This window comes from Canis lupus, chromosome 19 (assembly GCF_048164855.1).
Source record: "Canis lupus baileyi chromosome 19, mCanLup2.hap1, whole genome shotgun sequence".
Taxonomy (NCBI): Eukaryota; Metazoa; Chordata; class Mammalia; order Carnivora; family Canidae; genus Canis; species Canis lupus.
In genome coordinates, this window is record NC_132856.1 from 44,984,354 (window position 1) to 44,998,893 (window position 14,540).

General features: G+C 45.8%; 1 protein-coding gene across 1 annotated transcript in view; it reads right to left on the reverse strand.

Moving 5' to 3' along the window:
- Nucleotides 1-14,540, reverse strand: part of EXOSC7 (exosome component 7) — a 35,726-nt gene that overhangs the window by 6,703 nt on the left and 14,483 nt on the right. Inside the window, exons 4-5 of the mRNA XM_072786537.1 lie at nucleotides 10,722-10,887; nucleotides 4,389-4,459 (exon numbers count right to left, since the gene is read on the reverse strand). Of these exons, the coding sequence (XP_072642638.1) occupies nucleotides 4,389-4,459; nucleotides 10,722-10,887 (237 nt within the window). The remainder of the gene's footprint in view (nucleotides 1-4,388; nucleotides 4,460-10,721; nucleotides 10,888-14,540) is intronic.

Consider the following 14,540-nt stretch of genomic DNA (forward strand, 5'->3'; position numbering starts at 1 on the left):
ATATAAGCTAGTGGAGAAGTTCCCCTTTGGGGACTTCTCCAGTGTGGTCTAAAAGGGATAAACATGATCTGTGTCATTTCATTGGCCAGACCCTCTGAATACAAGCTGCACTTATTGTTTTTCATCTTGATTAAATGGATATTAGAAATGAAACAATCGGGATCCCTGGGTGGCGCAGCGGTTTGGTGCCTGCCTTTGGCCCAGGGCATGATCCTGGAGACCCGGGATCGAATCCCACATCGGGCTCCCGGTGCATGGAGCCTGCTTCTCCCTCTGCCTGTGTCTCTGCCTCTCTCTCTCTCTGTATCTGTCATAAATAAATAAAATATTAAAAAAAAAAAAAAAAGAAATGAAACAATCTTCCCACCTCAGGCTGATGTCCTACTTTCAGAAGAGCATAATCACCTCTAGGCAGAATAAATCATTTTCTCAATGGCCCTCTTTCTATATAATGTTTTGAAATTAAAAAAATATATATATATGAACTTCTGTTTGTCAAAAGACATCATTTAGAAGTTAAAAAGATGGGGTGCCTGGGTGGCTTGGTTGGTTAAGCCTCTATCTTTGGCTCAGGTCATGATCTCAGGGTCCTGGGATTGAGCCCCATGTTGGGCTCCCTGCTCATGTTCTCACTTGCTCTGTCTCCCTCAAATGAATAAATAAAAAAATCTAAAAAAGAAAAAAAAAAAGTTGAAAAGATATTCCAGAATGGAGAAATATTTGCAAATGTGTGTGTGTGCATGTGTGCATACATAGGAGCTGACATATTATGTAAAAAATTCCTACTGCAGGTAAAAAAAAAAAAATTCCTACCAAACATAAAAGACTAACAACCTAACAGAAAAATAGGCAAAAAGACAGACTTGAACAGAGACTTCATAAAAGAGGCTACTCAAGTAGCCAACAAACACACAAAAAGGTATTCAACTTAAAAATTCATCAAGGAAATGCAAATTAAAACTACAATATGATACTAGGACATATGCCAAAATGGCAGATACTAAAAAGATAAACCCCTTTCTGCCCCCCAAAAAAACTGGAGTTGGCAAAGATGTGAAGCAACCCGGAACGCTTATACAATGCTGGTGGGAGTACCATCTAGTAAAAGCACTTTAGAAAACTGTTTTGCAGTACCTACTAAAACCAAACATAGCCATGTCTCATGATCCAAAATTTTCACTCGTATCCAGCAGAAGTGGGTAAATATGTGCAAGAAAAATACAAAAATGTTCATGTTTGGAATAGCCAAAACCTGGAAACTACCCAGATGCTCATCCACAGTAGAATGGATAAATAAATTGTGGCACAGTCACACAATGGGCCACCATGCAGCATAAAGCAAACTAAGACTACAGGCTACAATACAGATGTCTCAAAACATAATGCTCAGTGAATGAAGCAGACACAAAAGAGAACTCACTGTGTAATTTCATTTATATCAAGTACAAAACCATTCTACTGTTGGACAATGGTTATCCTCAGTGGCTGTAATGATTGCATGGGGGTGGATAGTGAGAGTGCTTCTGGGGGGTAGGGCTGGCAACATTCTGTTTCTTGAGCTGGGTGCTGGAAAACACATTTAACCCGTAGAGTCCATCCATCCCCATCTGGGATAGAGGAGTCAGGAAGGAAGAGATGGTCCTTTCAGCTACGTAATGGAAACAGTGTTGGTGCTTTGCCTTGCTCCTCTAACAAAAGCTCTCTATGAGTCTAGCCCTGCTGGCTGTCCCTACACAAGGCCACATCCACAGCAGATGAGCTGCAGCCAGGGAATGTCTGCAGGAACCAAGGGGTCCTGCTAGGGTCTGCCCTAGCTCAAAGCCTCCATGTCAGGGGCACCTAGGTGTTAAGTATTAAGTAACATTCTATTTGAGCAAGTCAGGTAACCAGTTTGAATTCTGACTGGTACGTTAAAAAATGAGTGTATGCAAACACACACACACACACACATCTTCCTAATACTTTGGCCCCAACCTGGTTCAGCTGAAGGGCTGAGAATGGCCTTTCCTCTTCTAAATGACATGGATTCTCCAAAACGTCTTTCCATGTACCAGGACCCAATACCTCACATAGCCACATTCCTTGCTACAGTAGGGCTGTTCTTGTTCTGGGGAGGAGACTGATGGCTATGCCCACAACAGGTGTCCTCCCCAACCTGAGCAGCTGGGTTTCACCATCCTGATGTACAGTTTGCCCAACACTTCCCCCACAGCTAAACAGCCTGTCTGGTTCTACTCTTTCCTTTTCCTAGTGCCCATGGAAACCAGCTGGCAGATGGGTAGTGATTTCTGAAGCTCAAGGCACAACAGATGGCAACTTCCTTTCTTCTCCAATAGAACCCCAGCACAGGCTGCTGCAATGGCATAGGTGCTTGGGCCCCACTGTGGACACGAGTACTAGGCCCACCTCCTGACTGATCTCAGCCCCAAGTCTAGTGGCATTGCTCAGGGTGGGGGACTTATACAGCTTTCATTCTCAGCAAATATTCCATCCTGCAATGTCGGACTTAAATTTATTTAACTTCCCTTTGAATAACACAGGTAGTCTAAATGTACCATAGAAGACCTCTAAAATATAGATAAATATTAAGTCACCTATAATAGGAGCACTAGAAAATCATCACAATGTCCATTTGGGGATATACATATCTATCTATCCATCCATCCAGACATATTCATAAGAACTGCCAAAAGTAAAATATAACAAAACAAATGAGATGAGAGGATCATGGTTAGTGTCTGGTTTTCTGTATTAACAAACCCCTAAATAGGCTGCTGGGCAGAGTTCAATCCCCTGTGTTAGGATACTCAGGCTGTTCCTAACTTCTTACCATTACAAAGAAGCTGCAATGAACACCCTAGAAATAATACCCTTGCTCATTTATCCAATTAATTCCTTAGACTATGCCCTAGAAGTCTCTAATTTTCATGTTCTATACCCTAGGACCCCCATTCCGTTAATGTAAGCTCTCTTATGGCATGAAAATCCTGGCCCAAATATATTTTTTTCTTTTTTTAAAAGATTTTTTTTTTAAAGATTTTATTTATTTATTCATAGAGACACAGAGAGAGGGATCCCTGGGTGGCGCAGTGGTTTGGCGCCTGCCTTTGGCCCAGGGCGCGATCCTGGAGACCCGGGATCGAATCCCACGTCAGGCTCCCGGTGCATGGAGCCTGCTTCTCCCTCTGCCTATGTCTCTGCCTCTCTCTCTTTCTCTCTCTGTGTGACTATCATAAATAAATAAAAATTAAAAAAAAAAAAAAGAGAGAGAAAAAGAATGAGAAGCAGAAACACAGGCAGAGGGAGAAGCAGGCTCCATGCAGAGAGCCTGACGTGGGACTCGATCCAGGGTCTCCAGGATCACACCCTGGGCTGCAGGCAGCGCTAAACCGCTGCGCCACCGGGGCTGCCCTAAAAGATTTTTTTAATGTATTTATTCATGAGAGACAGAGAGAGAGAGAGAGGCAGAGACACAGACAGAGGGAGAAGCAGGCTCCATCCAGGGAGCCTGACACAGGACTCGATCTTGGGTCCCCAGGATCATGCCCTGGGCTGACGGCGGTGCTAAACTGCTGAGCCAACCAGACTGCCCCGCATATTTATTTTCAAATGCTGCCAACTTTCCTTCAAGAAGCTGGTGCATAGAAGAGGAGATGTCGGGCAGCCCAAGTGGCTCAGTGGTTTAGTGCCACCTTCAGCCCAGGGTGTGATCCTGGAGACCTGGGATCAAGTCCCACATCAGACTCCCCGCATGGAGCCTGCTTCTCTGCCTCTCTCTCTCTGTGTGTGTCTCTCATGAATAAATAAATAAAATCTTAAAAAAAAAAAAAAAAAAGGAAGAGGAGAAGTCTGTATGATCAGTCAGAGGAAATGCCAGCTCCTAAACTGCTTAATGCCATGTCCCTTGCACACAGCTGGTTGGGAAGCTGAACCACAGTGGCAGAACCATTTCCTGCTCTTAAACCCAAGAGTAGGCTGCTGTCCTGCTTTCAGAACATTCCTGTGTCCAGTCAAGGAATATGTGAGCATTTACTATGTGTCAGGCATTGCTCACGGTGCTGGGGATCTAGCAGGCTACACAACAGGCAAAACTCATGCTCCTGAGCAGTTTTATCCAATAATCTCACAGTTAATCTGTGGTTGCTTTCCACTCTTTTTGCTTGTCTGTGGTTCCCTGGTATTTTTCTACATGAGACATGGTTACTTATGAAAATAACATAAAGAACAAATAGAGAAATATACGCACCTGGAGCTTACCATGAAGTGCCACCATGTTTCATGCTAAAGCCCCTCATTACCTTCCCGTGCTGAGAGCTTCACCTGTCCCAAGTGTTTCATCATAAGTGTCTGCTCAGGCTCTGTGCGGGGCTGTTCCCAGGAAGACTTACCTTGTGTTGAAGAGAGCAGCCTTCACGGCAATGCAGATGGTGTCGAACAAATTCCCACCACATTCCAGCAGCTAAGGGAGGCAGGAAGTGAAGCAGGGAGGAAAAGCAAACGTCACTTCTTGCTCTAAGTACCATCTCAGTTAAAGGATACCGGTTCCTACGAAACACTGACCAAGTGCTCACAAAACAAAGAGAAGAACATGTGGAAGCTGTCCTGGAGGACGCTTGGTGCATTCACTCTCATTGCAAGAGACACCTTGGCAGCTGTGCTGGCCTACGCCCCACAAGTGAGGTCACCACTGGTCCGGGCTATGGGTCTACCACTCAGGCCCCCACCTGTGGTGGGTGACCTCTTAACTGGCCCCCTAGCCAGTTGGATCTGCATTCAAGGAGGAAATGATCATGTTTATTTGGTCCCAAATGGCTCCTTACTGCACTGCAAGCGTGACTCTCCCCTGTGCTGACATAAACTTGGCCTCCAAACAGGTTAAGTCAGGGCGGCCACTGATGCTGCAGCTGCCACCAGGCTCACAGTTATGACTGTGGTTACCTCCTATGTGTAATTACCAACGCATAGCCAATGCTCGAACATGGACCAAACACCATGCTGCACATTCAGTAGACTAAAAACCAAGTTCTTGCCCATGAGCAATAGCATGGACTGTGCTTATGCATGCTCATTCAGCAGGAAAGGTCAGAGCCTGATATTAAGTGGAAGGTGACACATCCTTTTGTCCTCATTTCAGTGATGCCTTGATCTGAGGCTATGGAACAAAGCCAACTAGGTGGCCCCAAGAAAGGAAGGAGAATTAGTCACATGTAGAAAGAAAAGTCATGTAGTCTCTTATGCTTTTGCTTAGAGTCTATCTCCTCTCCTGAGGGCTGGACCCTGTCAAGTTTGTCCAGTCCTTTCTCGTCAGGGCCCAGCAGAAGGACTGCCATGAAGAAACAGCCTTGTGGGTACTTACAGAAAGCAGGCAGCCTAAGCCTGGGCCTTCCAAATTCCACTCAGAATTGACAATCATACCTGGTGTGTCTCCTTCACACATCACATTCATCTCTAACTGCTCTTTATGCAGACGCCGCTGTTCCCACAGCACGGCAGAATTATGCTCATTAAAACAGGACACCCCCACCCCCACCCGCACCCCCAACCCATGTTACCATCTGACTTTGTAACTGCAGCTCACTGGCCTAGCAGGGGACTACCTCTTCTCCACATGGTTCAGACACAGACTGCCACACAGCAAAGAGCTCCGGCTGGACTCCTGAGTCAGACTGCTAGGATTTCTGTCTTTGCTGGTCAGCTGGCTGCTACTTGACCTCTCTCTGCCTCACAGAGGGTAAAAATCACAACCATCTCACAGAATTGTTACATGGGCTGAATGAGTTCATATTTGTAAAGCCCTTAGAAGTGTGTCTAGCACACAGTAAGCATGAGCTGAGTGCTTCTAAAGAATACTGGCTTGTGCCTTCGTTTCCCCGTTGCCATCTTCACAGACTTTCTGAGGAAGTGTGCTGCACGTTTTCCATCTGCATCACTGACAGCTGAGGTCTCTAACCCTGGCTGTGCATCAGAATCACCTGGGGAGCTTATGAAACATGCACAGTGACATTCTGGTGTGTGCATTTTACTCCAGACTTGAGATGGTCCTGATGATTAGCCAGGGCTGAAGACCACTGTCTCACACTCTGCTGTCCCACAGTGCCTGCTTCATGCAAAGAAGGTCCAAGGGAAATGCTGACATCTGCTCTAGCAGCTGGGGGGTCTGGTCTCCCTACAGGAAGGGACCCTGGAGAACACATCACCCCCCCTTTCTTGGCAGCTAGGGGCACAGAAGCCCTCCTGCTCATGACACAGTGGCCTACTACAAACTTTGATTTTCAACATTCTGGCTTATCAGCAAGAGAGGAAATCAAGAGGGCAGAATGCTAAACCCGATCTGCCCAAAGGGCAGGTGCCAGCTGGCCTACCTTCCTCCCTGGGGTGCAAAGGACGAGCTCAATCCAGGCCTCAGGTGTGCCCACTCAGGCTCCTCTTGGTGCGCCATACAATGGGGTAACCCAGGTCTGGCAGTGTGGGTCTGCCACTTGCTGGCCATGTGCCCTCTGAGCTTCAGGTTCTCCATCAGTAGAGCAAAGCTTTGCTTCTCTATGGGATGACTGCAAGGACTAAACGAGATCATGTCCTCACCATTCCCAGCACTTAATGGGCTCAAAGACCCTAGCCTCCTCTCTTGCTGCCAAGCAGGTGCAGCCTAGCAGGAATCTTCCTGCTATACACAGTGGTACAACCAGGAAGCAGGGGACAGTGGGTGCAACGTGGACACCCAAAGCAGCCTGAACGCATCTGAGAATAGGCCCAGACAAGCCAGGGGAGAACAGGAGGTGCGGGATGACTTGTGTTACAGAGGGCCTGGGCTGTGGTCCTGGAGCAGGACATGGGTGTCTGCCCTCTCCAGGGCAAAAATACCTCCTGTAACATAGGTGGGAAAGGAGCAGAACTGGAGAAGAGAAGGATACACACAATCACAATCACATCCCTGTCAGGTGCACAGATTCTAGAATGTTGGTTTTTTGTTTTTTGTTTTTTTAAATTATATTTATTTATTCATGAGACACACACACACACACACACACACACACACACACAGAGGCAGAGACATAGGAAGAGGGAGAAGCAGGCCCTGTGCAGGGAGCCTGATGCGGGACCCAATCCCGGGACCCCAAGACCACGTCCTGGGCCAAAGGCAAGCACTGAGCCACCCAGGGATCCCCTAGAATGTTCTTTTAGGGGAACAACACAACTTATTCTGTTGGCCTTCTGGGGATGAGGGCTTTCTTTTCATAAGGCAAACCTCCAAAACACACTGCTAGGAAGCAAAAGGAGAAAACATGTCTCCCCACAAAACACCTGCTCTCCCGGACTTCCTCTCAACATCCTCTCAGACACTCGGGCTGGATGCCTCCTGGCACAACACACAGCCAGCTGCCAGGTGCTGCAGTCACTCCCCCACTCTCTCTGTCCTCCCCAGGCCCAGCTCCATGGACCATGTGCCAGTCCCTCATCACTACTCCCAGGGATCATCACATGACAGCCTTGTGACTGATCTCCCCACCAAAGGTCGCCTACACACTGCCAGTGTGACAAAGTCCTAAAAGGTATCCCACATAGAGTAAAAACCATGACACTAAAGTACGAAGAGCGGGACACCTGGGTGGCTCAGCCATTTGGCGCCCGCCTTTGGTCCAGGGTGTGATCCGGGTTCCAGGATCAAGTCCCACATCGGGCTCCCTGCATGGAGCCTGCTTCTCCTTCTGCCTGTGTCTCTGCCTCTCTCTCTGTGTCTCTCATGAATAAATAAATAAAATATTAAAAGAAAAAGAAGTACGAAGAGCAAAGAAGGGTGACATTTCCAGGAAGTTACATTTCTACTCTCATAAGCCAAATGAGGTAAAAAAAAAAAAAAAAATAATAATAATACTGGAAATAGGGGGAACATCTGACTAGAATAGTAAATGTACCTATAATAAAAGCATGAAAACAAGGACAGTTGCCCAGTGAGTATTTGTTTGAAAGATGTGCTCTGCTTAAGGACTATCCAGACCAACTGGTAAAAAATAAACTGAGATTCATTCTTTTTTTTTTTTTTTTTTTAATTCCTGTAACAAGACTGGATTTCTACCATCTTGCTTCAAACATGGACTCAATGTATTCCATATATTTTTAGATGTAAGATAAAAATTTAGTCCCAAGACAAACCTCCAACTTGCATGCACAAAGCACATCCCCATGAAGGCTGAAAGCAAACACTGGCTTTTAGAAAACTTTTTTCTTTCTTTTTTTTTTTTTAAAGATTTCATGAGAGACACACAGAGAGAGGTAGAGACATAGACAGAGGAAGAAGCAGATTCCATGCAGGGAGCCCAATGCAGGACTCAATCCCAAGACCCCAGGATCACGACCTGAGCCAAAGAGACGCTCAACCACTGAGCCACCCAAGTGCCCCTCAGAAAACTTTTCTGAGGATGACAACATTCCAAAAGTTTATGTCTTATTTCCAAAACAAATAGAGCCTTGAGGAAAAAATACTAGAGAAGAAATCCAAATGCAAGGAGTCTTAAAAGAAAGGTCTGCAGATGACAGGGACACAGTGTACCATTCAGACACCTGCTTACCATCTGTCTTCTGCCCATGGAGGGAGGGCGCTGGTGCTAAGCTGAGACAACGTCCCAATCTTCAGCCGTTTTATAAAAGCCTACACTGAGAGAACAGGCCTCTTGACTAAACCACACATCAGGACCCCTCACTGGGCCAGCCTCCTACAAAACCACGAGTGTGCACAAATACAGACAAGGAACAAAAGCAGGATCACCAGAGGACAAGTGCCATGCACCACAACCCTCGTGTCTTCAGCTTTTTTGGGAGAAAGGAAAAGATATAATGTTCTTCAGACACAGGGTAGAACCTTGCAATTCACACAGTGGGCCTGCACATCCCCAGGTAGCTAAGAAACCTGCCTCTTATTCAGTAGGGATTGTAGGTTGCCAGTTCCTGCCTCCTCAAAACCAGGATTTAAAAAATTAACCGCTTGGTAGAACTGCATGAAAAGGTACATCCCACTTATTGGAGGTGAGGAAAAGCAAACGGACTTTGTCATTTCATTATTTTTACCCACTAGGGCCAGCATCCAGAACAACCCTAACCTGCTGGACAATGATCACCACTGCTATCTTTTGGCTAGTTGTACTTCATCCATTATCAAATTAATTTAAAAGGATCTAGAGGGGCACCCGGGTGGCTTGGTCGGTTAGGGTCTGCCTTCGGCTCAGGTTGTGATCCCGGGGTCCTGGGATTGAGCCCCGTGTCAGATTCCCTGCTCATCAGGGAGTCTGCTTCTCCCTCTGCCTGCCGCTCTCCCCGCTTGTGCACTCTCTCTCTCTCTCTCTCTCTCTGTAGGTCTCTCTGTCAAATAAATAAATCTTTAAAAAAAAGAAAAAGAAAAAGAAAAAGGATCCGGAAAGTCCTGCCCTGTTTCATACAGGGCCAACACTTAGAGACAAGCCAGGTTGCTCCTCATAACCAAGTTCACTCTCAGTCCACAAAATCTGCTTTATCTTTAGAATCATTAAAGGATCTGTTGGGTCAATGGTTTAGCCTTGTGACCTCAATCTAAAGTAGAAGATGTAGTCACTAATCTCCGGGTTCATAAAACTTAACTAAAAGGAATAAAATAGATCCAACAAGAGTCTATCCTTACATGAACAAGCAAGTGGCGAATTTAGTGCCAGCAGTATGAGAAATTACTGTCCAGTGCCCAGAAGCAGGCTGCAGAGCATCTGGGAGGGAAGACACCAGGAAGGAAATGGCAGACTGGACCAGAGAGGCTCCTGTAGGAGCAGAATCAGAGGAGGAGGCAGGGTCTCAGAGTCCGCCCTCAGGAAGCCAGGGACACAAAGCGGGTGGGCTACAGGGTGCTTTCAAAGGACGATGGCTTAGTGAGATCAAGAGCAGGCACTGGCATTAAACAGACGCAGCTTTGACCCCGACACCACTACTCATAAGCTGAGACCTCTTGGGCTGGTCACTGTACCTCTCCGAGCCTCAGTTCCCTCACCTGTAAGTGGGGAAGACAGCAGTGCCTGCTCATGAAAGAGCCAAAGGGTCTACATGAAAATGCATATAAAGAGTTCATCCTTGGGGTGTGGTCAGTTAAGCCTCCGACTCTTGGTTTTAGCACAGGTCATGATCTCAGGGTCGTGAGATCTGGCTCCACAGAGGGCTCGGCACTCAGCATGGAGTCGGCTAGAGTTTCTCTCTCCTTCTTCCTCTGCCCCTCCCCACTGCACACGCGTGTGCACTTTCTCTCTCAAATAAATAAATCTTTTTTTTAAAAAAAGCTCATCCTCATTCCAAGTAGAATACACCAACTTGTCTAACTTCTGCCCGTCACCTCCATCTGATACCATCTTGAGAGCATCTCTTGTTTTTTATTTTTCTTTCCTTCCCTGACAAACCCAGTGGGTAATTTTAGGTGCTACCATGATAGGACTGTTTTGTGATTTTTGCTATAGGACGGTATTATATGTATGCTATGGTATGTGCATTATATTTAATTTTAAAAATTATAGAAAAAAATAAAAATAAAAAAATAAAATAAAATAAAAATTTATTATAGGACATCATGTTTTTTCAGTCTAATCTTCCCCTGGAAGCTGAAAGTTGAAGGAACTTCATCCACTTGAAGAGGAAAAAAGCACCAGCAGGAAAGTAGGCCAACTGGCCTCCAGCAGAGGCAGACAGTGTGGCCAGTACAGCAACGTGATACGTACCAGCACATCCACATAGAGAATCCAGCAATGCTCCCGGGGACTAATGCAGAGGGACTTCAGGTCAATGCTGCTCTTGTTGTTAAATATCCGGTAGAGGGTGTTAGCAATCTCTGTGCCAAGGTCATCACCTCCTCGGCCTTCAAACTCAGGGGTAGCATTGGCTGAACTACATAGAGAGGCAACAGAAAAGGTGAGTGAGTCTTTTCAAATACAAAGAGTGAAGGCACAAGGCTTTGTTCCAGTCTCCCTGTGGAAAGATGGAAGGGTCAGTGGTATAGGGAAAGTCACTGCAGTAGGCAAGGATGCTACTCGTCCACCCTCCAGACACGTGCAGTGAGCCAGATCAGTAAGCACTGTGCCCTGGATTTGTCAGTGTACATGATGGGGGTTCCCCCACCCCCCACTTCTAACAGAAGCCATCTTTATCCAAAGAGAAACAAGAGAACAATAGTTAAGCGAACCTTGGCAGCAATAACGAACTCTCTGGAGAGTGGAATACTTCCCTCAGGCAGGCCCAGGAAGCCAGGAGGCCTAGGGAGTCAAGCAGTCTGGTTATAAAGGGGTCAAATTATGTACACCATCCTGGGTTTGCATAGCCTTAGAATGCACCCCGAAACTCTCAAAACCAAAACCATACCGTAAGCACAGTGACCCTCCCAGAATGATTTAGAAGATCTGTATGACGGTATGCTAGTTCTATTACACACTTTAGCTATCACTGTACTGAATAGCAGGAAAGTGAAATGAGAGAGAAAAGCTACCAGCTGATTAAATATCAGATTATTCCTTTTACTTTATTTGCTGTTTTTTCAAGAGGAAAACCTTTTCCATTTGGCCTCTTGAATTTTTTTTTTTTAATTTATTTGAGAGAGCATAAGCAGAGGGAGAGGCGGGGGGGGGGGGGAGAGCAGGCTCCCCACTGAGCAGGGAGCCTAATGCAATGTGGACCCCAGTATCACAACCCAAGCCAAAGGCAGGTACCCCGGCCTCTTGAATCATATGCCCAATTATCTCAACAAAGAAAGAACAGTTATCAACATTTGCTGCCCTAAGCAACATTCCTATTTATTTATTTATTTATTTATTTATTTATTTATTTATTTAAGATTTTATTTATTTATTCATGAGAGACACACAGAGAGAGAGAGAGAGAGAGGCAGAGACACAGGCAGAGGGAGAAGTAGACTCTACACAAGGAGCCCGACGCGGAACTCGATCCTGGGACTCAATCCTGGGACTCCAGGATCACGCCCTGGGCCAAAGGCAGGTGCCAAAACGCTAAGCCACCCAGGGATCCCACAACATTCCCATTTAATGGGAAATTTTTGAGGGTTTTGGCTTAATAAAAACCCTCAATACATCTGACATAAGTTAACAGTCCAGTAATCATGTTACTGTAATGAATAAGGTCCAGAAAGGTAAGACACCAGCTGTTTCACAATGTTCTCTACAAAATCACATACTGAAGCTTTCTGGTCCATGCACTCACTCATCCAGAAGGTACCAGCTCTACAGTAGGCACTGGAGAAGGAGAACCTGAACAAAAGGCAGATGAAGGCCCTAAGTTGGCAATGTCCCAAAATCAGGGAGAACTTCATGACAGGGAGAAAACAGCAGCAGTGGGGCTGGGGAGGATGTCGACCAGTGCTGGGGGTTACAGGAAACCTCAAACCCGAATGTGAGCACATGTCGGTCAGGCTGCAGACAGGTAGGGGGATTCCATGCAAAGCAAAACCCATGTGAAGGCTCTAGGCTATGCCCACCCCTGTGTAATGCTGAAAGAAATCTCACCTAATATATTTAAATATCCCTTATGTCATCCTACTATAGGTGTAAGGATGGCCCCTGAGACAGAGTGTCCACTATATAGTAACTTTGCTTCTCTAGTTATATAGCCTTCCCTTAGCACTATTAGCCAGCAGAGTCCCAACTTAAAATCCCTAAGAGAAACTTCACCCCTACAGCAGCCTCAGTGTTCCCTCACTGCTTCTGTGGGACTCAGGCACTGAGCCATGAAAAGCAGCTCATTTGTGGTGAAATAATCAAGTTACCAAGAATCAATTCAATAATTTTGCACAGCCAGCAAAACAAAAGCTGTTTCTAATTTATGCACTAAGTAATCAATATTAAGATCCATCTTTTAAGTGTTTAAAAACACATCTATATAGATCTGAGTAGACAAATCCAGCCAGAGGTGCTTATGCTTACAACGTGTACTTTTTCCTGACTGCTGCGGGCCACACCCTCCTGGGGGGGGCACTAATTAATTTACTCGGGGATGATGTATTCGTTCTTTTACAGCCCTAGGGGATAGCTTATAGAACTTCTCAGGTCCAAATGGCTAAATTAATCTACGCACAAAACCATGCCCCACTGGGGGTTTTTTGACACTGAACTAATTTAAAGTGGGAATTTTTCCTATTCTAAAGGTTTTTTCTTTAAACACACTATTTTTTCAGCATAGCTGGTAGCCAGGCAGAGAGGCAGGTTTAGAGGCTCATGAGACCGTGGAAAGTTCTTGTGTCTGGATGGTGCCTAAGCCTTGGAGTGCCTCTGGGGAGGAGGCTGGAAAAATGGAAGGAAATTGTCAGGGCTGGGAGGGGGTAGGGGCACAAAACTTCAGGTAACATGAAAAAAGTCAGAGACCCCATATTCTAACAAAGGATGAAGAGTAGGGTTGGGATAGAGAACTGAGGGTTCCCCCCCACCCATCACTAGGGATGCTCCTAGCACAAGGACACTTCTTGGTAGAGGTGGAGAGAGAGATGCAGACCTGGAAAAGGACCTCAGAGACCATGTCGGAGGACAAGAAACCAAATGCCCACAGGGGTCCAGCCAGATAAGCACATGCTCTGAACAAAGAGCTACCAGTGATTAACAGGCAGTGATGGGGACTCTGACAAACTTTCTAGCCCATCTAAAGGCATTTTAACTCACATTTGAAAACAAACTGTTAGTGAAATATCTCACAAGTGGGTTCTGACCTATGGGAGAACAAGGAGACTTCACATGGTCCAACTTTCTCATTTTACAAGGAGAAAAACTTTAACAGCTCTTTTGAATGTTTACTATGTGCTTGAAGACACTTTTAGCATCTTAAATATACTAGCTCACTCAATACTCCTAACAACCCTTTGAGGTAGGCACTATTTCTGAGCCCATTTTAGAGAAAACGGAACTGAGTCTCAGGAAGGTTATATAATTTGTCCAAGCTCACACAATTAGTGACTGCGGAGCTAAAATTCCAACCCAGGCAGCCCGGCCCTTACCTGCTAGGCAGCAGTGGACTCTCACCGAATGTGTTATGTGGCATGTCTGGCTTATATAACCTAATGTGAGTCAAGGTAATGAATGGATGCTCTGGTCCTGGGACTTCTTACTAGACCACAAATACTGTAGTCAAGAATGCAGACCAAAGGAGTCCTACATAAAAAGCTTCTCTATTAAATGCAAAGTTTAGAAAGAGAGAACGTGCACACAGGATGATAAATCAGCCCCTGCTCAGAGGTATATCACAGTACATTCTTTCAGTAGCAGAGTTTACACTTGGGACATAAAACCAAGTTCTTTCTGTATCTACAACTGCCAAAACCAATTCAGATCCCTCATAAAGTATGACCCAACCCCTCTTCTGGGGCTGTGGGGAAACTGCTTACTGAGCAGAAAAACTAGTAAAAATCCTGGGAACGCTGCCCCTCCCAGTTCTCCACCCCTCCTGACTCATCACCTCTACTCTGCTCCTCTGGCTTGGGACTTCTCTGGTTTAACTAGGATAGGGTGAGATCAAGGACATGTCTACCTGGGACAGGACTTCACACA